Below are 24,476 nucleotides of genomic sequence, written 5' to 3'. Positions count from 1 at the left end.
TGTATTTTGGTTGGATGCTTGAGAACAGGGGAGTTCTATGTTTGGCCTGGCGTGACAACCCTGTGACATCATGTGACTCGCAGGCCAAACCGTTGAGCCGGTCCACGTCACGTTTTACTTATGCCAGTCATTCAGGCGTGATTCCTCTTGGCCTACTTATTAGTTGTCGTGCCAATTCGTCATGGACACACAATACGAAGGAGGGAGCAAAGGCGACCCAGTGCAGATTACGGAAGGTTGGACAATCCCTGCAGATTGGCTCCATACGCTGACAGGAGACGCGTCTTATTTTGGTGCATTGACAATTGAACCTTGGTGGTTATGCAGATGAAGCAGCTGTATATGACCGCCAGATCCGATTATGGGGCCTCGAAGCTCAGCAACGGTAAGTGCATGATCGTTTGTTACACAAGTAGCAGACATGACTCGCTCGCATTGTACCTCGAGTATTGAACTATCACTGATAGAATGCGAAATGCCACCATCTTGGTTATCCGACTGCGGGGGTACTGCGACAGAAGCAATTAAAAACATCGTTTTGGCAGGGATAGGAAAACTTGTCATTTACGACTCGGAAGAAGTCAAGGAGGAGGACTTGGGAGCTGGCTTCTTTTTCAGAGATGAAGATGTGGGGAAAAAGGTACTACAAAGTTCAATTCTCGCAGATTTTTCGTGGTTATTTACCAGTGGTTTTTCTGATAGAGAGTGGATGCCGCGAAGGCTCGAATAGAGGCACTGAATCCGCTTGTCACCGTGCAAGCCCTAAGACATCCGACGATTTTAGAGCAAGGGTCTCTGGAAGCCCTCGTTATGAGCGTTGATTTGGTTTGCGTGACGGATTGGGACCGTGAAGCCTTGGTAAGTTCGATGATTCTCAGTGTACTCATCAGTTTAGTTGCCCCTTTAGATCAAGATCAATGACATCTGCCGGCAATATGGGAAGCCGTTCTATGCTGGCGGTACATTTGGCTTGCTTGGTTACGTCTTCTGCGACCTGCTCAAGCATGACTTCATTTCTCCGTGAGTGATCCTCTATCCATTTACCCCTCGTCTTTATCGGCTGTCAATCCTACTCCTTTTGTCGTCTAACATCATTGAGGAAAGTGATCGGTCGGCACCCAAAGAAGCACCAAAGAATGTGAAAGCGACTGCATCCTACCCTCGGCTGTCCATGGCTTTGCAGCATCGGTGGACAGGTCTGACAAAACGCCAGACAAAAGAACTCAACCCCGCTGTGGTGCATATCATTCTGGGTATGAAACGATATCACGCTCTGATTTTACGCGTATGACCTGATATGCACCTGGCTAGCCCTTTGGGAGTATCAGCATAACCATGAAGGGAAACTTCCAGACGACATAGACGCAGCCTCTGACCTAGGGCAGATAGCCAATTCTATCCTCGCTACGTCGGACGTTAACCGACAAGTTCTGACTTCAGTTCCTCTAGATCTGATCGAGTGCGCATTATTAACGCTTATCTGTGTGGGGTTTTAAAATGACGTATGTGTTCCAGTGCAATGAGCACATCAGCTGCGCATGAGTTTTCGCCTACATGTGCAGTTGTTGGAGGGATCTTGGCACAGGATATTTTAAAAGCCCTCGCCGCTCGAGAAGCGCCGATAGCAAATTTTTTCACATTTGACGGAAACACGGGTGGTGGTTCGGTGTGTAGGATGAACATGTAGTTGATGCTGTTGGACCATACGTGATGCTCGTTTAATTCTTTATCCCCTTGATGTGATCTGTCATGTGTCTTGATGACTAGCTATTACCACGATATTTGCATTAATAGTTGGAGCGGTGCAAAGACGGCCGGCGTGGGAGAGTCAATCCGTCCAGGTTTAGACCAGCGTTGAAGCCACGGGTCAGGGTCACCCTGTGAATATCTTGGAGTTCCCAAGTCTCGTCATTCTTCTTCTTAACCCCCATGATTCCTCAGCAACAACGTCGGCCTCCTCCAAGCGCCCAGGAATATTACGCCGTGCCACAGAGTCCACAAGGTTCATCTATGCAGGCCCCATATAATCAGTCACGACGACCCCCAGCAAGGTCTGGTTCTGCAGGCAGCCAGATGCAATCAGGTAGGGGCGCCATTGCACAGGGAGTAGCTAGTGGTCAAATTGGCGGGGGATATGGTCCTTATTCTGTGAGTACTCCTCACTCTATGTTGATCCTGCTGTGAACTTTTTGGCGCTTCAAGTACAACCCATCTACATCCCAGAACAACGGCGTTCACAACCCTTCACGATTCAGCGCTGCCGCCTCTGAGGTCTCTTCTGCGACTGGCGAAAAGCCCGGCGGTCCTATAGGCAACTCGTCTTCCGTCCCACCATATCTGTGGGACATTCAGGATCCAGATCTTGACGACGCTCTGCACAATCCAGATCCTGTCAATGATGCTGCACTCGATAGTTCTTTCACAATTTTTTCAGCACGAGGATGGGCGAATGCATCTGCACTCTTCATCCTCGTCATTGGACTCATCACGCTGTTCGCTGGATATCCCATTATACATTATTTTACCACGCTTGCCGGCACGACACCAGGATACAACTTGGGCGGAATAAACGCATCGGGTCAGATACCACTACTCCCGGGCATGCCAAACCTCGTAGATGCCGCCACCCCATCACAATATCTCTACCGAACGGGGAGTGATGGAGATACGTACAAGTTGGTATTCAGCGATGAATTTAATACAGACGGTCGAACATTCTGGCCTGGAGACGACCCATTCTGGGAAGCAGAAGACCTTCATTATTGGTGAGCGTGGACAACGTGAAATTGCCAGCCCGATATAACACCTCCTGATACAGGGCTACTGGTGATCTCGAGTGGTATGCTCCGCAGGTGTGGCAGCACCCAGACCCTGTGTCCATCATGATCTAACATTCTTCATAGGCTATAACGACTAAAGGAGGTAGCATGGTAATTACCATGACGGAACAACCTATAAACAACCTCAACTTCTTGAGTGGTGTGTGGAAGCTGCCAATGTGATAATCCCTGTCGACTCATCATTTATAGGCATGGTTACAACATGGAACAAGATCTGCTTCACAACAGGATACATAGAGGTCAACGTGAGCATGCCAGGCTCGCCTCTTGCTCCTGGTTTCTGGCCTGGTGAGCAAAGTTGGCTATCGAGTGCTATCTATCTTTACTGATGCCATTATTTAGGTGCATGGACCATGGGCAACTTGGTGAGTCCTTATAATCTGCGAGGCTTTCAGTGGTAATGACCAAATTGATAGGGACGCGCTGGTTATGGAGGCACCACCCAAGGTTAGAGAATGAATGCGTGTGTTCTCACTCGTGTTTTATATTTTTACAGGCACTTGGCCATACAGCTATGACACCTGTGACCTAGGAACATTACCTAATCAGACCCAGAATGGAGTTCCTGCTGCAGCGGCCACAGGTGGAAGTGGCGGCGGGCCTTTGAGCTATCAACCAGGTCAACGACTCTCAAGTTGCACATGCCCTGGTCAAGATCATCCTGGGCCTACTGTGCAGACGGGACGTGGAGTTCCAGAGATCGACATTTTTGAGACCGAAGTCGACGTCTCCGTCTTTGAAGGCCAAGTTTCGCAATCCTTCCAGGTCGCACCGTACAACTATCAGTATGACTTCACTTCGACTACACCTGCTACCACTCTCCAGAACTCTCAAACTCAATTGAACTCTTATAAGGGTGGTGTTTACCAACAAGCTTTATCCGCGATCACCTACATCAGTAGTACGAACTACAACGGGCAGGGCTTCGCGAAGTATGGCTATGAATGGTGGTCAAACCCTAGCAACAGGCCAGAAGGATACATTCAGTGGTACAGTGAAGGCCAAGAAACATGGAAAATTACAGCTGCATCTATTGGGGCGGATAGCACAGCTGAGATCTCGGCGCGTTTAATTCCTGAGGAACCCATGGTAAGTTGTTTGTTGTATGACTAGTTCCAACGTCTGACGCCATTTGCAGTATATCATCCTGAACCTGGGTCTCGCTCGTGAGTGGAACCAACAGAGACATCTCTTTTGTCGCTCACTAAACGTGCTGCACCGTAGCTTCGTTCCAGGAGCAAGACTTTATGCACATGCAATTTCCAAGTGAATTGTACATCGACTACGTTCGCGTCTACCAGCGGGAAGGCATTCAGAATGGCCTGACATGTGATCCGCCAAACTACCCCACTGCAAATTACATCAATAAGTACGTATACATCGTGCCCTCGTGCTATCAGTCAATCTCACACTGCGCAGTCATCTGAACGCATACACCGACCCTAACATTACAACCTGGACACAAGCTGGATACCAATTCCCCACAAGTAGTCTCACCACCGGGTGTTAAGTTGTGGCCATCCCCTTGCTCCGTGCTGTGCTGTTAGTCATGATCTTTAATAACCATACGCCTTGCTTGCATTATTGTACGACCACAGCTATTGCGCGCTGGACACTTCATCCTCCTCCACTTTAACCCTCATTGCGCTCCCTTCCACAAAAGGACGTCCCGCCTACGACTGTGGTCACATACTTACTTCTCGTCGACATACATGGAACTTTACTAGTCTCTCGTTATTTTGTGGTAGAGAGATTCCTTCATAGTCGTTGCCTATCGTAAATAGGATCCGAGACCACAACAGAGGAGATGGTGAATTAGATGGACCATCAATATACCGAGCTCACTGATGAATCAGACTACGTGTCGATATGGCAATTAGAAATAGGGATGTATGGCGAGGGCGATGATCTAGCCTAACATCTTTCTGAAGTCGTCTTGCCCCTTCTTTCCCGTGCGCTCCGGTGGCTGGGCGTTTGAACTCGATGGCGTCTGCGTGGCACCAAAACCAGATTTACGGGCACGACCAAGGCCAGCTCTCGGCCGAGACCCGGTTGCCCGAGGTACAAACATGCCCCCAGTTACTGGCGGCGGTGCCGCAGGCTGACCACGGGAAGGCCCTGCTTGCTCTTCAGAGAACTGTAATACATTCTCGCCCAAGATGATAGGTTCAGTCCGAAGAAGTAGTTTCCCAGCCTCCTATAAGCGTGAAGATGTGTCAGAAGGATTTTGTAGAGCGTACGAACGCAACACTAACAGCAGGATTTTCAAGTTCGACCACTGCCTCGTTCAACGCAGCGAAGATCTCAGTTCGTTTAACGAGAGAATGTTTCTCCAGGAGCTGATGAAGTAGTCCTTCTTGTGTTCCTGAGGGAATATTTCGAACTCGGACAGAACGATTTCGAGCGTCATCGCGGCGGCCAAGACCTGTTTCGGCTGTGCCCTCTCTAAAAAAGCGGAGAAAGTAAATTAAGTGTCATACAGAGATGCGAGAGATTGACTGAACTTGTTCTTTGCACGCACACGAGAATCTGTGAAGGTGACCGCGATACGTCGATTCTTCAGTTCATGGTTGTTAGCGGCAAGCGCAGCACGAGCATCCGTCTATAAGGCGACATATTGAACAACAAAATAGTTGCATGTTCGCGCAAACCATACCTCTGATTCGAAATCAATGAAAGCAAAACCTTTGGGCTGTCCGCTCTTATCCTCCGCAAGGCGGATTTCTTTGATGGGTCCGTACTGACAGAAACAGCCACCCTTAGCAACCAACCACTGCACATAGAATGGGCTCACAGTCTCAAAGACTTTTCTTAGGTCTTCTTTCGTCGCGAATTTGCTAAGGCCAGCGACGTAGAGTTCTCGTTCATTAGCATCTGCATCTGATCTCTCTTTCTTGCGCTCAGGATTTGAGATGAGCACGCTGATAGCGCGATCGGGCTCCAGCTCCCGACCATGGAGCTCGAGCGCTCGTTCAGCTGACGACTGCCGTGCGAAAGTTAGATGTCAATAACTCATACTTACGAAGAGTATCACGAACCGGAGATGTGTACTGCAAGTAGCAAAAACGTCGCGTAGCTTTGAATTTCTTGCTTGGCCATCGTACATCAAAGATAAGGCCATACTTTTGGAACTGTATCAGGTTTGGATAGAACATGCAGCAAGGTGACTCACCTGGCCGAACAAATCACGAATAGATGTGTCATCGAACTTTTCTGGGAAGTTCGTGATATACAACGTAGAGCGCCACGCTAGATGTACGCTGATCTCGGTCTCGTGTATCCTCTTCTTGTCCTTAGTAAGAGCAGCTGGTACGTTGTCCTTAGGAAGGGATACACGCGTCAGTACATTCGGTATGGTCCGTAAAAATGTAACCTACCCTATCATAAAACTCCACCGTTGCGACTAGTGTTTCTGGCATACGAGTGAATTTGACGTCTCGGATATCGCCACACTAAATATACGGAAATGAGAGATATAGGAGGAACAAAGTTAGGAGGATAGAATACTTGCATCTTTGAACAATGCCTTCAGATCGGCTTCAGTCGCCTCGGATGGTAAGTCGGCGACGAAAACGGTGCAGTTCTCTCGATCACTGATCATGTTAAGTGAATATCCTTTCGAGTATAAATGCATCCATACCGTTTCAGGGAAACAGGTGGAGTTTCTGGAAGCACGGTGAAGCATCAATGCAATAACGGTAATGGATGACTTACCGAGGCGAGGCTTCTTACCCCCACTGGTTTCAGTAACAGGGAGTTCTTCCTCAGCTTTTCGTTTCTCTTTCGTGTCGGCTGGAGCTGAGAAGTCGACATCCATCGCTTCACTGACAACCGGTGCCGAACCTTGCGTCGCACCTGTCGCGAGCATAGACACAGCTGCCACCGACGCAGCTTGCTGTTCTGCATACTGTGCTGCCGCCGCTGCATATGCTTTTTCGGCTTCCTAAAATGTAGTTGAGTTGTTACCAGATTATTACAAAAGCGCCTTACCCGCGCTCTCCGGGTTTCAAGTTGGGCTCTTGCTTGAGTGATTTTGCTAATTTCTTCCTCGAGAGAAGAAAGGGATCCGTGCGCATGTTCAAAGTTATGCCATGCATCCCAGAGGGCTTCTGGATAATCCAGCTTCTTCGTGCTCATATCTTGAAAGGTTTTGCGGGCAAGATCGTGGTGATCTGTGCGGCTAGACACAGTTAGTTGAACATCCAGGTAAATGAAATTGAATGGAGCGCACATGAGAACATCAGTGTAAGCCACCCAAGCCGCCCAACTTGACCTATAGTGAGCGGCTGTGGAAGCCCATAGTTGCACGGCGGCATCTGGAACGTCCGCGAGACTGAGATACTACATGGAAGATTCGCTAAGTTTGTTTGCGGCACTCATGAATTGACATACGAATTCAGACAAGAACTTCTCTAGCCTGAAGCGGGGATCTCCGCTGTTCGACGCTGAAGGGTACTTATCGTTACTATCAATGATTAGATCAACCAGCATGCATTCTGACCTTGCCGAACCATCGCGATCCCATCCTCCACGACTTTGATGAGGGTGGCTAAACCATCACTATCAGCACGACCAGCTTCAACTGCTCGCTTCTCCGCGCCTGCACGAGCAAGAACCAAAGGTACAATTTGGTCAGCGTCAATTTCAGGATCACTGTTCTTGCCCCTAGTAAATAGGGTTGTTGAGAGCGCACGAGTGTAGGCAGCTGTAAAGAAATATACATAAGAAAAAGTGGAGTGGACTTTAACACAATTTTTTACCTTCAATATCTTCATTCTTGTCGGCATCCATCTCATCTTTACTGGCCTCCGACTCTTGTTCTCGCTCCTGGCATGACAATAGGCATGGTGTGGGTGTGGGTCAAGGTTCGCTGAGCTTACCAGGAAACGGATGTATCGTGCCCAAACTTCGCCCGAGCCTGGTGCGCTGCGTGTTGCACGTCGCCAAAACTCCGCACTTTGACCATGTGATTTCACAAAATCAATGTATCCAACCCAGAACATTTGCATCGCCCGTTCTGCGCCAAGCTCGCTAGCAAATTGGCGTCTTGACGCTTCTGCAAGGCCGCGTTCGTACAATCCACAAAGAATAAAATAATCCGGATCTCTTCGACGTTGCTCTGCAGCGATGTAAGTTGCGTATGCATCGACTGAGTATCCAGCAGCTGCCTAAACAGAGTAACAATCAAAAATTAACGAAGAAAAAGTAGTTCGCCTACCAGCGCCATCTCTGAGGCCTCTCGTTTCTCATATGCTTTGATGGCCCGTGAGCGCAGTTTTGACGCAGATATGAGAAGCGATTCGTATTCACTAGCAGGCTTGTGCGCAGTTGTAAACGAGGAGTATGACTGGTAGGTGTCCTGATGGTCTATGGTTGAAACCTTAGTATCGAAAGAGCATGAATGATGGTATCTTACTGGCGTGCGGTTGCTGGAGACGAGCGAGCAGAATTTTTTCAATCACGTCGACTAATCGGGGCCTAACATATCATGAGCGAACTGCTACAAGTTTCGAAGCTTTTGCAACGCACTTCTCATCCGTTGAGGCTTTCTCCAGTATCTCAAGCTCCCAGTTGTAATACTGATCCCATAGTACTTGACTCTGCGTGTCGTCGGCGTCTGGCAGTGTGTAGTATTGAAGAACTTACTTGTGATATGTCACCAGTGCCTTTGGAAACAACGATAGACATTGCTTCTCGAGTCCAGTCATCAGAAAATAGCTCTCCTAAGTTATCTGGTTCAACCTCTAGCCCAGAGAAGTATTCGTGACGGTCGGCTAGGAATGCTAGATGCTTTTGCAGAATGGAAAAGGCTAAATGTAGCCCATTAACATCTCTCATAACGCATACTGCAGCACACATACACATATAGTCCGACTCTGCCTTCGAATATACGCCCAACACCTCCAGTACGCCCTCTGGCGTATTTATATCACTCACAGCAGTCTTCGCGTCAATAAGAGGTAGCCAGATGGTGTCTGGTGTTGCCATATAGTTTACTGCCATCTCAAGAGCAACCAATAGTTGGTCCTTGTCGTCCATGGACTTTGCCAGGCAAATGTGTTGTACATGGAGGTCAACACTGTATGAATTCGCGGATAGTCTTGTGAGCGTGTCCGCGAGAGCATCGAGAGAGGAAGACTCGTCCATGACGCGAGAAATGGAGCAACTAAGAGCCGCTTATTCGTTTGGACTCGGATGGTCAGCTACGACTGCGTCAAGTATTGAATGATCTAGTACTTGCTAAATTCGACAAACAACTTCAAGTTAGTTGCAGCGAATAGTACGTAGGTGGTGTAAAGCGGACCCCGAATACTTAGTACTTCCTGATTTTGGTTTGTCGCAGAAAAAAGCCAACCTAACCTAGTTCGTGCGCTGAGTACCAAGTGGTCCGTTGACCGTCGTGAACTTGAGCGCGTTGATTCCAGGGATTATCATACATAATTGTCACCTCCGCATACCAAATGCTAGAGTCCTCGCGCCTAAACTTGCTTTCCCACCGACAGATCCGGTGAGTCCTGGGCCAGTAATTGTACAGTGTTTCGGAACATGTTACGAAAACCTTGTGAACATTCAGCAAGAACATTCACCATCCGCGTTTCATGCACACGAGTTATCAATTTCAATTGAATCAGTCTACACTCAGGATAGGTTTCATGTTTTTAGGCAAGCGGAGTTCCCCACTCATGGGACTCGGCACATTTTATTGAGAGGATACCCAGACAACATAGTATGAAAAGGTGTTCATGATGGGGTCCAAGATAGGCATACACACTTCAAATTTACGATGAGTCAATGAGCACATGGAATGATCAGAGAACAATACCATTGGTTCAGGACCAGCGCAATTCTGGGTACTTCAAGTCTTCAATGCCTTCATTTTCATCCGTCCCTCCATTTCTCTGCGATCAAGCTGGAGGGACCTCCATGTCTTTCTATCGCAAAGGTCCTTCTCGCCCGTCCAACAACACAAGATAGGAACTGGCATGAGCTCCCGAATGTCATGTGCGGCCCGATGGCCCCGAGTTTGATTATCCTCATGAGGCCCGATCACGAGGCAACCCGACTTTTCCTCAAAGAAGTCGAATGATGTTGACATGTCTGGTCCAACAATCATGCACGAGACCTGCTCAAGATGGGACAGCTTATCATGGAACTCCTGGAAGAGAAGTTGAGCCCATGTGCATGCATCTTCACGCTCTCCCTCCATCCAGAATGTCAGCCTTTTCAAACTTGGCGCGTTTGCCAGTATGCGATGTACATCATCTCCCCATTCCCAGATTCCAAGTCCCCCAACTACAAACCGGCGCTGTGTGGCAGTCAATATTAATGCTATAGATAAAAATGTGGTTTGCTGACCTTAGTAGTGAAACCCGTCAGTGTGATTTCCTCAACATTTGGAAGTTGTGCATGAGGATTATATAATAATGGCAAGGGCCAAATCGTGAGATCAAGTCCCAAATTCCTGACAGGCACTGTGGAGTGGCTGACAATGTCATTGAGACCCCATTGATTGGAGTGTCCATGGTAGACCTTGAACCGTAGAGTTTGAAGCGGGCGCCCAGGCACAAGGGCGTGTAAAAAATAGAGGGAAGCAGATATTTCTGTTAGATGTGGCAGAGATGTGGGAGGAAGTATCTCTGAGAGCTCAAAGAAAGTATCTTGATCTAATATTGGATCCCCGGGCGCAGTGATAGCGAGATCACGGATGTTGTCCTGCTTGATTAAGAAGGATAGGAATTGGCGGTCGACGTCATAGGTGCAATGAAAAACATGAAGTTTGGCATCACAGTATCGAAGGACAGATGAGTAGCGCTTCTGGGAATGAATAAGCTTGAGTGTCGAGAGGCAGGTCATATTTTTGAGGGCTAATGTGAGATTATCCAAGTGCACCTCAGGACCTTTATACTCTGTAATGGTTGGATATGTAAAGATGAATGACTTGACTTTCTCTGCAAGATGGGGATGCTTTGCAAGGGTAGTGCAGACATCAGAGTTGTCGACCATGATGGACTTGTACAAATAGTCGACTGCTGCATGGTGGAAGGCAATGCACACCTGGCACAGTGCAGCTAGGTCATTCAAGGAAAATTCAAGGACTTTGGTGAAAGAAAAAACAAGGAGCCACAGCTCAACAGGTAAGTTATTGGTTGCCATAATTGATGAATGATTTGTGCTCTCAATATTAATATATTGATTGAAGCAGGCAACCTCTACAGGGGCTCCACCCGGAATTAATGGACTTACATAATCATTGCATCATTACAGTTACCACTCCACTACCTAGGGCGATGACCTTGCTTATTAAATCTACCAAGAGGATTGTAGGTCATCAACCAAAATTGATGTGGTCAACGATTCAGAATTGACTCTGGAGCTAAGTACATCTGGCGCAGGGATGCGTTCTTGACGAAAGGGGCCATCAACTCATTGGCTAGAATTAGACGAATGTTGATACATCTCTGCAAACTGCTGAAGTTCGCCCCAGAGTGCGCGCGCGCTCGTTGGTCTGCTTTCAATCAGGCAAGTTCTCTTTAGGTGGTCAATGGCTTCGTACCTCACAGTGTTGTGTGTAGACGCTGCGTCAGCCAAGCGAAAGCAGTAAGCTCTGATATATCGTTTGCATCCATCCCTTGTCTTCGTCCGTACTGAACAAGAACGTCAGGTTCCCGCGTCCGCAATTCAGTGCATGGCATACCCATCAGAATGGCACACGTACCGGGTTCAAACTCGTCTATTAATTTTCTGTTATCACAGATCTTGCAGTCTTTCACCGTCAGTAGCTGTATGACTACATTGTCTTTCAAGGATTTATTATCAGCCGTGACCTAATCGATATCAGTACGAGTGCCACATAATTTATGTTGGGGACATACTGTTATGTTTTCAAACCCATTGGTTTGTTGGAACTGGAAAAATTGAAACTGTCCATGTACAGCCACAGTGAGACGTCTGTTCTTCGGGTCATACTCGAAGACAGGGGGCTCGGAACCATCTTCCGCACTGAAGATTTTCAAACCGATTGCCCATGCTCGCAAAGGGAGCTTCAGGGGAGGGTCCTTAGTGCGAGGAAGCTCCTTGGATGTGAATTGTGTAGACGACGTCGTAATATGATCAAACTGCGATTGAGACCAGTCTTGGAACAGGCTGATTGAAGGCGTGAGTCATTACAAAAGAAAACGCATTGATGTTGAACTTTAGTTGTTTTTCTGGATTTCATTTTCTTCACGGCACCAGTGCCGCCACTGAGTGCATCGTGTTTCCGTAAATCAAGGAATGAAACCTGAAGCTCGAACAACCTGAAGCTCGAACACTCTTCGAGTGTCGCGGACAATAACATCACGTTTCCATAAATCAAGGAATGGAACCTGAGGCTCGAACATTTTTCGAGTGTCACGGATAATACATGACCGTATGGGCGGTGTAGGTCTTACAACTCGCTGCAATTGAGGTTTCAGAGGTAGCGAAGGCCGGTTGTTGCCTGCCTTTGACGAAAAGTCTTCAATACCATCAACTTCATCAGACACAGCCACAGTGCAAGATTGTGTGGTCAAAGAGGAATCTGGTACAGGTAACCCAAGATCCTCTCCGTCTGAAATAACTTCGACCTGGTGACCAAAGGGATGCCTGTGGTGCGCAGGTGCACTTCTCATTCCATGAGGTCTGTCGATGGTTTGTGCACAGGGATCTGGTTGACCTGAACGTCTTCTGGAAGTACGGGTGTTGTTCAATGTGGAACCCAAATTGTTGATCCGTATAGTAAGGCTGCTGGAGAATGTGTGATCATGTTTGAAGCGCTTGGGTTCTCGTGGCAAGGATGATCGTGCAGGGGGGGCGAGAACCGTCCGGCGCACATTTGTACTTGTTTGAAGACTGGTGCCATTGGGGATGAGGTCGTAGGGACTTACAGCTGGCCTGTGGCGTGTGTTACGCTACATAACAGTGAGAGGATTACCACCAAAGTTGGATCTGATGGGTGTCAGTTAACTCACTGTATTTGATGGGGTTATCGTTGGAGTAGGAGAATCTTTCCATGGCCCTCTTCTGCAGCTTGGTGGTTGGACAACCCTGCAGTGCCATGCAAACTGTTGATCTTTTGTCTTTGAGAGGCTGGTCCAGGAAACTCCATTTACGCCAGCGGATGCACTTCGTCGCGTGCCAGGGAGAGTAAGTAAAGAGGCAACCAGCTTGCAGGTGGCTGCAAGACCTTATTCACTTACCCAGATTAATATTGAGCTCGATGCTCAGTTGTTATGTTGTCCTAGTTAGGCAATTTACTCAGACAAAGCAAACACGGAGGGACCGAGCCTGAGGTAACTTGAGTGCGTGAGCTTGAATATTAACCCTTGTTATTTTGGTTCACCGCGAGTGCACACCAGTCCTCCATTTTTCTACCTGAATAATATGCCTACTGGGCAAAGCACACACATCTGCACATTGTTACTTGGAACTGGATGATTCAGACCACCCGTGCTTAAGTATTCATGCTCTCATAAATGTGAAAACTCCTCCGGATCCCATAGTGATTGACATGTTTTAAACAACTGAGCTTGGTAACTAAGTCCAGTGGAAGCCCGATAATATATTGTATTCGACTCAGAATTCACGACATCATTGAACTGGTGGCCACTGCGAGATTACCGCTGGGTCTTCGTAGAAGGAGCTAGTTGTGACTGTCTTCCTACTATTGATCTGCCTACGGGAGACTACCACTGGATAGCAGAAGAGAAATCAGCAATATGCACAGGTCGAGGCGTCCAAGTCAAAGTCTTGCGGCGGTGTCTCGTCATTTCCGATATCTGGTAGTATAGAATAGAGCTCGGGCCTGGATGCAAGCCTGAGACTGTAGAAAGCGGCGTGTGGCTGGAGCTAGTGCCCGTCACACTCTACGGTTTCTGGAGAACACCCAGGGATCATTCAGAACTTACCATATGAATGAAAAGTCTGCAATCTCGAAGTCAGAAAGATCTAGTCGAGTGATCATAAAGGTAACTCAGATCCTCCTCCGAGTCATAGGCATCTCACTCTTGGACCAGGGAACCAGCGACGTTTATGGCTGCAAGAGATGAAAGAATCACCGAGCCAAGCCTGTACGGCATGCAAGCATTCAATCGTAATCAAGAATGGACGAAGTCGAGGTACTTACGGACTGGATCTCTACAATGGGCCGCCATCAACTTGAACAACTTTCGGATACTAATTGGCCGTATTGTGTTTCAGAAAGCGGTCATCATCGACGAGCTCCAGGTACATAATCGTTGATTCGACCGAGCTTGTGACCATTCTCCAAGAGCCTAATAAGTACGTGAGAGGATATATCTGATGTTCAGTCTGGAGTGGCGCGTAGAATATTGCAAAGAGACTGTCTCGTTGGTCACTGAGGAAGTGTAAACTTACGAGCTTAGGCCCAGAGTTGTGATCAGGTGATAGAGTGGGGATACAGAGGGTATGATTGATGTTATAGGGCCAGATGCAGAATGGTACAGTGAATAAATATGACGGTTACAACAAATAGTTGAAAAAGAACCACCTCTGAGGGAAAGTGCCGAAACGCGAACGTCTAAGGTGACACTGATGGCATACCAGTAAGAGGTGCACCAGTGATGTCAAATACGAGGGTTACGTTGAATGTCGATGCATCGCATCTGTGGTACCCGTCTCCTTGTTACTGGCTCCCACGACAAGAGTCTTCGGGTGTGGGATCTGGACACAGGGAAACAAGTGAGTAGCCCGGAGCAGTTGAAATGTAGCTCAAATCTGTGTAACCGACAATAATGAGGTGCATGCACGTGAGTCACATTCAAATTCATCCATGCACTTCTCGCCATTCGTAACAGTGTCAACTTTCCGACCTGCGGTGTTACCCGTGTGGAACCCTACTGAGTCGTTGGTCAAGGAAGCACAAACTGACTGTCTTAGGCCCAGAGTTGTGATTGGGCGAGAGAGTGGGGACACAGCAGGTATGCTTAAGGTTACTGTGCGGGCTAGATACAGAATGGTACAGTGGGCAACATGACGGTTACAACAGACGGCTGAAAAATAACTACCTTGAACCTGTAGAGGGAAACCGGGAAGGAAAGTGAGGGAAAGTTCCGAAATGCGAACATTGTAGTATTAAGGTGACATCAATGGCATACCAGTAAGAGGTCATGTCAAATATGAAGGTTGATGAATCCACGACTTTTCACATCCTGAAGGATCTTGTCAATGTACTCTCCTGCTCTAGATAGATGTCGAGCACGCTTGTCGCTCATTCTTGTTGGTTTCCAGGAACCAAGATGGATTATGGTGGAGGTGTAGGGAAGGGTGCTGGATGATGCAGTTGGGCAGTTGCCGGAGATCGCTGGATGGTTGGAAGAGCGTGGAGGGGTGCTGGAGGGTGTACATGGCTATGATTGGAGTAGGGTAGTGCTGGATAGTGCGGTTAGGGCTGGCCACCGCAACCGTATTTACAGGACTTACCGGCGGTATGATACGGTAACCATAACCGTACCATCAGCACTTCAGCCTCGAGGTATATAGTTGCGGTGTACGGTTATTACGACCGTAAATACGGGACATACGGTTGACCTTATGATCGCGGCATTCTTTCGGTATTGCAGCTGGTATTGAGGATGACAGAGGACGAAGGATGTTGATGACGAGTCTTCCATCTACAAATGTAGGCGGGCTGTGCTCCATGAGACCGAGAGCGACTTGCCAGGGTTCACTCCCCACACCACGAGTTGAGAGAGAGCTGGAGGAGGGAGAAGAGAAGAAAGTGAGCAATCATATACGTCCTGCAAAAAGTGAGTTCAACGAGGATGAAAATGAGAGAACGCTCACCTCGTGCAATAAACTCTACACCTACCACACCAGCGACGTGCATTCGACGAATTTTGATAGATGCGCTGAATGCAACTTTACCATTGACCTCGTGGACGTCAATGTCATCTGCGGGTGTGGAACCTAGAACGAGGGCGTCTAGATATTGTGCGTCAGGCCAACAACACAGAAGGTAAAACAACGTGCTCACCCATTCTGAGAGTAGCTATAAACGGCAACTGTCTGTGCGAAGCTTCCCAAACAAAAGCTGATCGCCACTCGCAAGACAGATTCTGCAACGCAAGCATTGTTGAATGAACCTGCCTATTGGACCATAGCAGGGAGGATGTTGGTGCGGCGGTTGAGAATGGCCCAGTAGATGGGAGTGTGTCCCTCAAAGGTGGGTTGTGGGAGGATGGCGGAGAAGGATGAGGGCCTGAGATAGGGCAGATGCGCATGAGGCTAGGGTTGGGGTGGCAGCAGAGTTATCAGTGATGGATATGGCAAGGAGATCGCGGGTGAGGGAGATGACAGTTTGTCGTGCTTGTTTGGTGCGAGCGTTTGGAAGTAGGGAGAACCATGATGATGACGATGATGAAGCTGTAGGCAGGTGGTGCGTTGACTCGCTATCCTTGATACTTGTATACTGTCTGACCGTATAGTGACCTGCACTGTGCCGTTGAACTTAGCGGTTGCCAATGAAGTATTCGCCACTAAAGATCTCGCCCAGCAGCAGCTGTGGCAGATGCGCCAGTGGGGGCAAACTCGAATTTTGGGTTTGTTGCTGGGCAGGTCGGTCTGACTCCGATAGCTTTCTGGCAGCAACTGGGTCGAACGACTTTCCTGAAAATACCGCGACATCGGTGAGATATGGGGACACGAAATCGCACAAATGATCGAGCGTTGCATTCAGAAGCTCTGGATCCGTGTAATAGGAAGAATTCTGTTGCAAAGATGCCGTTATGAACGCGATCGTGAATTCAATGTGACTTCGCATCACATCAGGCTCGATGGTTGACAGGAAAAAGCGAAACTCAATGGTTTCGCGTCCAGACATCTGAAGTGCTCTGAAATTAACAGCGTTCCTTGTAGGCAAGACAAACTCTATAAGCTCGTCCTGGGTCTCGACGGTGTTCACAAATTGTATTGCAGCCTCGAAATCTTCGTCCAGACATAGAAGCCGTAACATTTTCCCACATTTCAAGTTTGGCTTGCAGTATCCGGTAGGTCTCGTCGGATATAAATGGGTCTCAAAGTTAAATTTATGAACCTTCAGAAACGTCCAACCGAAAGAAAGTTCAAAAGGTATTCAAGCTCCGCCAGAATACGATCTTAGGTATCAGTTCTAGTACAATTGATGATCGCAATAATAATCATCATGCCTTGCACATCAGCTCGACAACAGATCTTGCAGGCACTGCGTGCTAAGCAGCTCGATCTCCAATATGCTCGCTACTTTGAACTCGTCAAACTCGCCATGGAAGGACTTGAAGACTCAGATGATAGTGATGACTCTGATTCTGATCAAATGTCCACATCGGCGTCAGAATCCTCACTTAACGAGTCGATTTTCTCCTTTGCGACATCCACGGATGCAACAGATATACTGACGTGCTCATGTCCCTTCATTGAATTCAGTAACACAGTTCAAGCCTTAGCTGACGAAGTGGAAAAGTCTCGGGTCCTCTTCGCACGTCCAAAATCTAGCCGTGCCCCACAGCTACACCTTCTTGAGGAATGGGCACTAGATAAACCCGACAAGTTCCGTCGTAAACTTCGCGTTGATCCTCCAGTCTTCGCGGAGATCATCAATAAAATTATCAATCATCCTATATTCCAAAACAACTCACAAAACCCTCAATTGCCGGTCCCTGTACAGCTCGCTATATTCTTGAATAGCGCTGGCCACTACGGAAATGCTGCAACGACGGAAGATATTGCAGATTGGGCTGGTGTCTCGATTGGGACGGTATACAATTGTCACCGTCGTGTCATGGTTGCTATCCTTCAGCACCACGACGATGTGACCCGCTTTGATCCACTTGATCAAAATGATCAAAATGAGCGAGAGCGAGCGAAGGACTGGGTTGAAGAATGTACTTGTCCGGAGTGGAGGGGTGGATTTCTAAGTGTCGACGGCACACCATTCAACCTGTTCCAGAAGCCTGGGTGGCATGGTGAGAGATTTTATGACCATAAATCGAATTATTCACTGTCAGCCCAAGTGCGTCATGAGTTAGAGCAGAGAAAATAAAACTAACATTTTCAGAAGGTCGTAATCATGCCCCACAACCTGCGCATCGTCGATTATGTGATTGGAGTCCCCGGGAGTGTGCATGACTCAAACGTGTTTGCAAAAGCGCGAATTGCACGCCATCCACAAACATTTTTGGGGGGAAACGAGTGGATCTGGGCAGATTCAGCCTATGGTGCTCGCCCATGGTGTGTCGTACCTTTTAAGTGACCGGCAGCTGGTGGATTGACAGGCAATCAAAAAACGTTTAATAATCACCTGTCGAAGGTAGTACGAACCGTTCTCTTAGTCACAACTGTCAACTCAACATCTGCAGGTCCGTGTTCGCTCCGAGCATTGCTATGGATCTTTGAAAGGTCGATTCCAATCGCTTCGTGAACTTCGAGTTCAAATCCAGGCGCAAAAAGACCTTGACGAAGTGAACATGTGGACACGTTGCTGTTTTATATTGCATAATATGATTGTTGACATCGAGGAACAGCTTGGCAGTACTGGTACATTCGATTATTTTGCCCAGAAAGCGAGGCAGTGGGGACATAGAGCGCAGGACAGTGGAGAGGGGGATGGGGACAATGCTGAAGAAGAAGGAGCTGGGGATGAAGGTTTTATCGGGTCAGAAGGACAGATTTTTCGAAACACGCTGATGGGCCAGTTATTGCGATATCAACAGTGACAGGTAGTAGATACGTACTTTAGTAAATTTACCCAAGGACCTAGAATAAGTGAAGCGAGGAAAGTTATGGTCAATTCAAACTCAAGGAAAAAACAGCGGCCAGAGTGACTTCAACCAACACACATCGAATTCTTCTAGTGTACATCACAATGTTTGAACCTATGATAATGAAAACGAGCCTATAACGCAATAAAGAATTTGTGAGCTAAAATGGTAGCAGTGAGGGAAGAGAAGTGAAAGCAGAACAAACATCGAACAATTAGTTGCCGGGATTCTGATGAGCCAAATCTTTTTCCAAAATCAAGTGTTCCAACCTCACTTGCTCAAGCCTAATCTCCAATTCCAGCTGCCTTGTTCGTTCATCCGCCATTGCATGCTCATGGTTTTGAATGGTGATTGTACTCCGGAGTCCGTGTTCACGCTCAGCGTGAGATTCGCGCATCTTCAGCTCTCTGGTTGCCAATTGGGTCTCTAGCTTGAGGCGTTTGTGGTCGGCCTTGACTGTGGATGCCTCATGTATGTGCTGAACGAGTGTGTCTGACGCCTCATTCAGCTTCATAGTGAGCTCAGCTGTTGGGTCTCGTAGCCGTTTGCGAGATGCTGATCGGTTATGAGATGTGGTTGGCGATTGATCTGAGTCCTGATCAGATGAGATGTGACCACCGGAAGTACGAACACCAAGGCTGGCTTTGTGTGAGTGCAGGGTAAGCGATTTCATCATGCGGCTTGCAGCCGTGTCAGAGTCCTCAGAGGTATCCATCTGCACAGATGCAGCTCTGGCTTTGCCACCGGTGGTATTGGTGGACGGCGAGGGATATTTGGGCCTATCCTCTGGTTCGGGCGAGTTGAGGGAGATATCATTGGGTTCTAGCGGTGGAATGCTTTGCTGCATTGTGTTGAGATGGGCGATGAATGGGCGTTGGTAGCGGTGAAGGACAGCAAGGTCAGATGGTTGAAAATGAGTTGAAGAAGCAGATGATGGCGCCTGGGGAAGTTGAGGGCAAGGGGGGCATGAAGACGGAGAGCCAGAGGCATCACTTGGGCTATCCCAGCCTAGATCTTCATCATCACGGAACGTATATAAACCAGAATTATCAGCTCGCGCAGGAGGATCATCATCCTTATAGGCCGCGTCATCCATGATTTCACCTGGCTCGAGGTCCTCGTTGAGAGGACCTGCATCTCCTCCCTCATCATCCTCACGATCTGCATCATCCAGAGCAGTCTCTTTCCCTTTCCCTTTGCCAAAGACGTCCATTGCCTCAGCGGCAAAATCTTGACCTGGGTCAGCGGTTGAAAACAACGTATTATAGGCGGGGTTGGTTCTCCACCACCCGTGGAGATCAACCCACCACGGGAATGTCTGCAAGAGGCAATCTACAAGATCGTTAGAGCGTATGCCCGCAGAGAAAGAGTGTACTGACCAAGAAGAGTCCTTGTTTTCTCATTCTCATTGAGCTCCTCAAATGACAATCCAGCACCAGTCTGACCTAGTTGTACATTGATCTCGTTATACTTTTTGCGTAGCCTAAAATACCTTGTTAGTAGCCAGGTCGGCACTGAAGGACACAGGAACACTGGTAGCAACTCACGATGTGAATCGGCCTTGAATGGGCTTTACAAAAGCAAGAGGGTGTGCTTGATAGTATTCCCTGACCTTCGGGTCTTCATCGTCTGCGAAAACAGATGCTGCAAGCTGCTGCATGTAGGTATTCTTCTGGGTGGTCATTTGCTGACGTGTGCGCCCTTCCTCCTTCGCATCCTTGGCAGAATCGGAGAATATTTTCAGTCGAGCATCTTGATTGATTTTGCACCACTCGATAAGGCGAGCGGTGCATGGGCTGTTCTTTTTCTCCCAGTGTATAGTAGGCATCTTGAGTGCTGATCCAGTGCTGGCAGGTGGGCTGGCACTGGTAGGAGCAGAGGAATCAGCGATCAGTCCATGGCCACCACGCTTTGCTTGACGACCTCGAGATCCGCGTCCACGACCAGTCGCAGCTCCTGCCATGATACGTCGTGGGACACAGCGAGGAGCCACATCTAGTATAGATGCATTCTACTGGTAAGTCCAACATCGTGGTACGTCGGAGTTCAGAGCTGCCGAAATTGCCGTGTAGTGCCGAATTTTTTTTCACAGTTGGACGTTTCTGAAGGTTCGTAAATTTAACTTTGAGACCCATTATAGAGCGGTGAACATGCCGCTGAACATCACTACAGCCCTAGCAATCGATCGGAGATCGGACAAACGCCAAGAAGTTGTTGCAAGGGATGTATGTACGTGAATCCCACAGGAGACCTCGCTGCGCAGCATGAAGGACTGGCGGAGTACATCGAACACTTGACTGACCAGTTTGGGCCATGCATCTGGATCCACCGTAGTACACTTAGGTGACTGAATTTCTACTGCATCTTTAAGTCATAATGTTAGCTAGTAGTAACGTGAAAAATGAAAATTACATACAGAAATCCTGTGTAGGTCGGATACTGCTATCGGTACTCACTGTCCAGTGCAAGTAGGGCGGGTCTGTTGATCTAGGTCTAATAGGGTTCAGGGCATCCTCTATGAATGCGTGTATCAATACAGAGTTATGCCGTTTGATACGCCGTGCATCGCTGCCAGAAGTATCTCTGTCAGCCTCGAGAAATCCGGGGATCTGGGTTGGTGATTTCGGTATCAAGGTAATCTCCAGTTCGAAGCCTATTGTCAGTGGTGTTGGAACAGGTTTCGCCATGATGTTCATGAGTCTGGTGCGACTGGCAGGAATAAGTAGTCTGGTGCGACTGGCAGGAATAAGTAGTCTGACCAGACTCTGTTGAACCAGTCTTGTTTCAGCCCGAGCATACTGGATTTAATATTGTCCTGATGACATCATTTTCGTTATAATTCATATTAATATACTAACATCAAATGTTTCTATCTGTCGACGCTAGGGATCCGCACAGGTGAACCACCGGGTACCAAAGGCCACGCCCGCACCCATGCCTGGGAAAAACCTGTACCCGCTCTGACTGGTATGGGTTTTTTGCGAGACTACGACGAGCTCGTACCCACACCCACACCCGTCTGGGGTTTACTCGCGGGTACGCATTTGACATAATGGTGCTTTTATCAGGGGGCGTGATGGAAGGCTGGCTATAAGCCCGATGTTGGCGTTGAAGCGTACGGGGTCTTGGGGTACGACGGCTATTGCACGACGCAGGCTCGAGAGCATGACCATGCGGATGTCTTGACTGTCGATTAGGATACACCCTGAGCCGGGTTGGAGGTTGTAGAAACGGTAGAAGAGGCACAGGAATGTGCTTTTGCCTTCTCCGCTTTCGCCACGGGGGAAATATTATGCAGCGCGGAAGTTTGGTGGTCAATGAAAGATACGTTGTCTGTGGTCGGTTAAGATGGATGTGTATGAGGATGGAGCGAGGGTTACGCACAAGATTCAACTTCGCCGTTCGAGACTACTGATTCCTTAGGATCAGGTTCATCGACCACTTCAGTAGGCTCATCGAGGTGAAGCAATTTCTCGGTATCAACGAGGGTTTGGTTGATTGCGCGGTATACGCCGCTGAGGTTCAACAGAGGGAAGTAGAGCTGGTGTGGATGACATCGAGGTGGTTATGATTAGAAGACGTCAGCTCTGCACCACACGAAAGAGATAAGGTACCTGCCTGCGTGTAATAAGTGATGAACACCACAACATCGCTGGTGTTACTATTCCCCTCGTGATGCTCGACGCGATGGTGATGATGAACGTTTGTACGAGGTTCGGGAGGTTGAGAGATACTACAGGTGTGATTGCCAGGCACGAGCCAGAATTGACTGTGGAGCTAAGTATGTCTGGCGCAGGGGATGCATTCTTGACGGAAGGGGCCATCAACTCGTGGCGAGAATGAGATGAACGATGAATTTGCTGATGCTCGACGCGACGGTGATGATGAACGTTTGTACGAGGTTTGGGAGGTTGAGAGATACTACAGGTGTGATTGCCAGGCACGATCCAGAATTGACTGTAGAGCTAAGTATGTCTGGCGCAGGGGATGCATTCTTGACGGAAGGGGCCATCAACTCGTGGCGAGAATGAGATGAACGATGACTTTGCTGTTGAAACATCACTGAAGTGGGGTGTGGCTCAGCTTCAGGCTCCATCAATGCATCATCGACCATCCTTCCCAAAAAGGAAGCGCACCAAGTCCCGACTCCCCGACTCCCGCTTCCAATAACTCACTGGTTTGGTCTCATCTTCAGCGGCATCATTCGTAACAGCACCTTCGCTGACGACGACGATCTGCCCAGACATGGACTACACTCACACTCAAATTCACATTGAAGTAACAAGGAACGCACTGGTTCACCCGCGAGGATACAATCGGTCCACCTCCGCCTTCTCCTCCAGCCAGCGTAGACGAGTCACTTGATAATCTACTATCCTTATTCCCAGTCAGACCCACTCCCGAAAGGCATTGAGGCAGACATCGATGTAGAGTTGGATGCAGCCACCATAAACAGTCATCGCACACACGACCGCCTTCACCGTGCTTCCACAGAGACAGAATTCTCTGCCAGAGTCCCCAAAATCTCCCAGACGAGCAGCTACGCCAAAACTGCTAGAACACCCAAGACACAGCATCCAGATGGTCTCCTCCACCCACCCACTCGTCTTGGTATCATTGTCCGGTTATTCATGCCTCGTATAGCTTGTGATCGAACAACGCAATTACTCACACATATCTTCCTACGTCTTTAAGGCGGAGGGTGCACTTGATACGGCAAGCGCAGCAGCAGCATCCAACGCTGCTTCCTGTTCCAACAATATATCAGCTGCCCCGCCACCTAAAAAATCAGCAGAGCGTGACCAGGTACAGTCCAAGCTGGACTTTGCAATGGCTTTGTTCCAACTGGGACAAGCCGACTACAAAAAAGCTCCCCGACTTTTCCTGAAGATCGGTCCTCCGGATTGGACTGGCAAGGTAGGCGAGATTCTCTATCCAGCCGGCCTTTGCTTATGCTTTTCAAGCTTGTCGCTCCTGGTGACTTCACGGTATATGGGACTCTATGTGCTCTTGTCAGCATGTTGCGATCTTCAATCAAGTCTCAACTTACGGGAAACGCTGTTTTCTCTGCGTACATTGAGCAAGAACCTTATGTTCGAGACTTGACCCAGTCATATCTCTCAAGTGATTTCAAAAACGTCCTGAAGCTTCTTGAGCGGTACTCGATATACTTTTTATACCTATAACTCTGAGTTGTCTTTCTTGCACCAGACGCGCCATCACGTGGACATTCATATGTACTCACACATATATATGATCCGACGAACCTCATTCGTAATGTTGCGGCCGTGCTTTACTTCCAGCCATTCCAGACCATTCGCCTCGACAGCACATTCGGACGTACATACGCCGCAACACGACAGGTTCTGCACGCCGTCCTCACCCACCTCCATCTGCATATGTCGCAACCGGAGAACTGGAGGATGATATCCAAATCTAAGCAGAGTGGATTTGCCGCGAAAGAAAGCGAAAGCAGGCTGCCGAAGTCGCTGCAGCAGCTGTCATCGAAGTGGCTCAGAAAGAGGACGGGCTTCCCTTGGTAGGCAATTTAATAGGAAAAGACCACGCAAACTACGTCCTTATGTACAACATGCTCACGCGCATCAGGATAGCTGTGCGTCCCAAATCTCTATGTGCGCAGGCTCTGACTCCACCCAGGTCCCACGATGCCAGGCAAAGATATTTATTTATTGTGCTATTTTGTTGTACTGATGGTATTCCAATGGTATTCAGTGGACAGTTCGCTGCACCCTCCTGGACCTGACTTCCACACCTCCTGCTACCTTCTCGTGTCTGCTACTACTCTCCTGCGCCTGCCATCCTCTTACTTGCGTTGAGTGTTCTCCTTCACTAATTGAATCAT

The 24,476-nt window shown here is 48.4% G+C and overlaps 8 protein-coding genes across 8 annotated transcripts; 4 read left to right on the top strand and 4 right to left on the bottom strand.

Moving 5' to 3' along the window:
• The first annotated feature begins 118 nt into the window (after positions 1–118).
• On the top strand, positions 119–1,804 carry DFJ58DRAFT_761141 (uncharacterized protein). Its single transcript, XM_041388468.1, has 8 exons — positions 119–236; positions 328–385; positions 448–640; positions 703–858; positions 908–1,020; positions 1,105–1,253; positions 1,312–1,459; positions 1,516–1,804. Exons 1-8 carry the CDS (start codon positions 182–184, stop codon positions 1,685–1,687), a joined length of 1,044 nt encoding a protein of 347 aa, XP_041249476.1. The 5' UTR covers positions 119–181; the 3' UTR covers positions 1,688–1,804.
• Positions 1,805–1,835: 31 nt separating this feature from the next.
• On the top strand, positions 1,836–4,587 carry DFJ58DRAFT_435813 (glycoside hydrolase family 16 protein). Its single transcript, XM_041380397.1, has 11 exons — positions 1,836–2,148; positions 2,203–2,765; positions 2,819–2,852; positions 2,904–2,979; positions 3,030–3,128; positions 3,183–3,205; positions 3,257–3,287; positions 3,337–3,929; positions 3,979–4,006; positions 4,065–4,209; positions 4,260–4,587. The coding sequence occupies exons 1-11, from the start codon at positions 1,930–1,932 to the stop codon at positions 4,348–4,350; spliced, it is 1,902 nt and encodes a 633-aa protein (XP_041249475.1). The 5' UTR covers positions 1,836–1,929; the 3' UTR covers positions 4,351–4,587.
• DFJ58DRAFT_435834 (uncharacterized protein) lies at positions 4,257–9,131 on the bottom strand. The gene is made up of 22 exons (XM_041380398.1): positions 8,702–9,131; positions 8,487–8,650; positions 8,370–8,440; positions 8,257–8,318; positions 8,059–8,207; positions 7,721–8,008; positions 7,601–7,667; positions 7,342–7,545; positions 7,233–7,285; positions 7,072–7,181; positions 6,831–7,020; positions 6,555–6,783; positions 6,481–6,505; positions 6,352–6,433; positions 6,218–6,292; positions 6,013–6,159; positions 5,879–5,962; positions 5,635–5,823; positions 5,497–5,580; positions 5,345–5,442; positions 5,096–5,285; positions 4,257–5,037 (listed from the first exon to the last, which is right to left on the bottom strand). The coding sequence occupies exons 1-22, from the start codon at positions 8,985–8,987 to the stop codon at positions 4,750–4,752; spliced, it is 3,135 nt and encodes a 1,044-aa protein (XP_041249474.1). The 5' UTR covers positions 8,988–9,131; the 3' UTR covers positions 4,257–4,749.
• A 565-nt stretch (positions 9,132–9,696) lies between these two features.
• Positions 9,697–12,917, bottom strand: DFJ58DRAFT_836916 (uncharacterized protein; the record flags this gene model as incomplete). The annotated part of the gene is made up of 9 exons (XM_041392324.1): positions 9,697–10,146; positions 10,197–11,079; positions 11,121–11,147; positions 11,395–11,485; positions 11,557–11,665; positions 11,714–11,984; positions 12,249–12,500; positions 12,746–12,806; positions 12,830–12,917. 9 exons carry the CDS (start codon positions 12,915–12,917, stop codon positions 9,697–9,699), a joined length of 2,232 nt encoding a protein of 743 aa, XP_041249473.1.
• A 2,069-nt stretch (positions 12,918–14,986) lies between these two features.
• Positions 14,987–16,818, top strand: DFJ58DRAFT_836915 (uncharacterized protein; the record flags this gene model as incomplete). Its single annotated transcript, XM_041392323.1, has 7 exons — positions 14,987–15,046; positions 15,138–15,351; positions 15,440–15,625; positions 15,723–15,834; positions 15,980–16,041; positions 16,304–16,433; positions 16,734–16,818. 7 exons carry the CDS (start codon positions 14,987–14,989, stop codon positions 16,816–16,818), a joined length of 849 nt encoding a protein of 282 aa, XP_041249472.1.
• A 3,925-nt stretch (positions 16,819–20,743) lies between these two features.
• DFJ58DRAFT_741772 (uncharacterized protein) lies at positions 20,744–21,300 on the bottom strand (the record flags this gene model as incomplete). The annotated part of the gene is made up of 2 exons (XM_041387162.1): positions 20,744–20,977; positions 21,030–21,300. The coding sequence occupies 2 exons, from the start codon at positions 21,298–21,300 to the stop codon at positions 20,748–20,750; spliced, it is 501 nt and encodes a 166-aa protein (XP_041249471.1). The 3' UTR covers positions 20,744–20,747.
• Positions 21,301–21,415: 115 nt separating this feature from the next.
• On the bottom strand, positions 21,416–22,437 carry DFJ58DRAFT_741771 (uncharacterized protein; the record flags this gene model as incomplete). The annotated part of the gene is made up of 3 exons (XM_041387161.1): positions 21,416–21,946; positions 21,998–22,154; positions 22,228–22,437. The coding sequence occupies 3 exons, from the start codon at positions 22,435–22,437 to the stop codon at positions 21,807–21,809; spliced, it is 507 nt and encodes a 168-aa protein (XP_041249470.1). The 3' UTR covers positions 21,416–21,806.
• Positions 22,438–22,858: 421 nt separating this feature from the next.
• On the top strand, positions 22,859–23,799 carry DFJ58DRAFT_741770 (uncharacterized protein; the record flags this gene model as incomplete). The annotated part of the gene is made up of 4 exons (XM_041387160.1): positions 22,859–22,961; positions 23,006–23,232; positions 23,258–23,530; positions 23,578–23,799. The coding sequence occupies 4 exons, from the start codon at positions 22,859–22,861 to the stop codon at positions 23,797–23,799; spliced, it is 825 nt and encodes a 274-aa protein (XP_041249469.1).
• Positions 23,800–24,476: the final 677 nt, after the last annotated feature.

The sequence above is a fragment of the Suillus subalutaceus genome (genome assembly GCF_016647625.1).
Source record: "Suillus subalutaceus strain FC151 chromosome Unknown DFJ58scaffold_7, whole genome shotgun sequence".
NCBI classification, from domain to species: domain Eukaryota; kingdom Fungi; phylum Basidiomycota; class Agaricomycetes; order Boletales; family Suillaceae; genus Suillus; species Suillus subalutaceus.
The sequence above is the reverse complement of the archived record's forward strand: the minus strand, read 5'-3'. Positions and strand labels throughout refer to the sequence as shown.

Coding starts and splice junctions, on each gene's coding strand:
- DFJ58DRAFT_761141 (XM_041388468.1), top strand. CDS start 182: ATGGACACACAATACGAAGGAGGGAGCAAAGGCGACCCAGTGCAGATT. Junction 859..907: donor ATTGGGACCGTGAAGCCTTG/GTAAGTTCGATG, acceptor TTGCCCCTTTAG/ATCAAGATCAATGACATCTG. Junction 1,021..1,104: donor AAGCATGACTTCATTTCTCC/GTGAGTGATCCT, acceptor CATTGAGGAAAG/TGATCGGTCGGCACCCAAAG.
- DFJ58DRAFT_435813 (XM_041380397.1), top strand. CDS start 1,930: ATGATTCCTCAGCAACAACGTCGGCCTCCTCCAAGCGCCCAGGAATAT. Junction 3,129..3,182: donor TGCTCCTGGTTTCTGGCCTG/GTGAGCAAAGTT, acceptor GCCATTATTTAG/GTGCATGGACCATGGGCAAC. Junction 3,288..3,336: donor TTATGGAGGCACCACCCAAG/GTTAGAGAATGA, acceptor ATATTTTTACAG/GCACTTGGCCATACAGCTAT.
- DFJ58DRAFT_435834 (XM_041380398.1), bottom strand. CDS start 8,987: ATGGACGAGTCTTCCTCTCTCGATGCTCTCGCGGACACGCTCACAAGA. Junction 7,668..7,720: donor CACGATACATCCGTTTCCTG/GTAAGCTCAGCG, acceptor TTGTCATGCCAG/GAGCGAGAACAAGAGTCGGA. Junction 6,160..6,217: donor CGGTGGAGTTTTATGATAGG/GTAGGTTACATT, acceptor TCCCTTCCTAAG/GACAACGTACCAGCTGCTCT.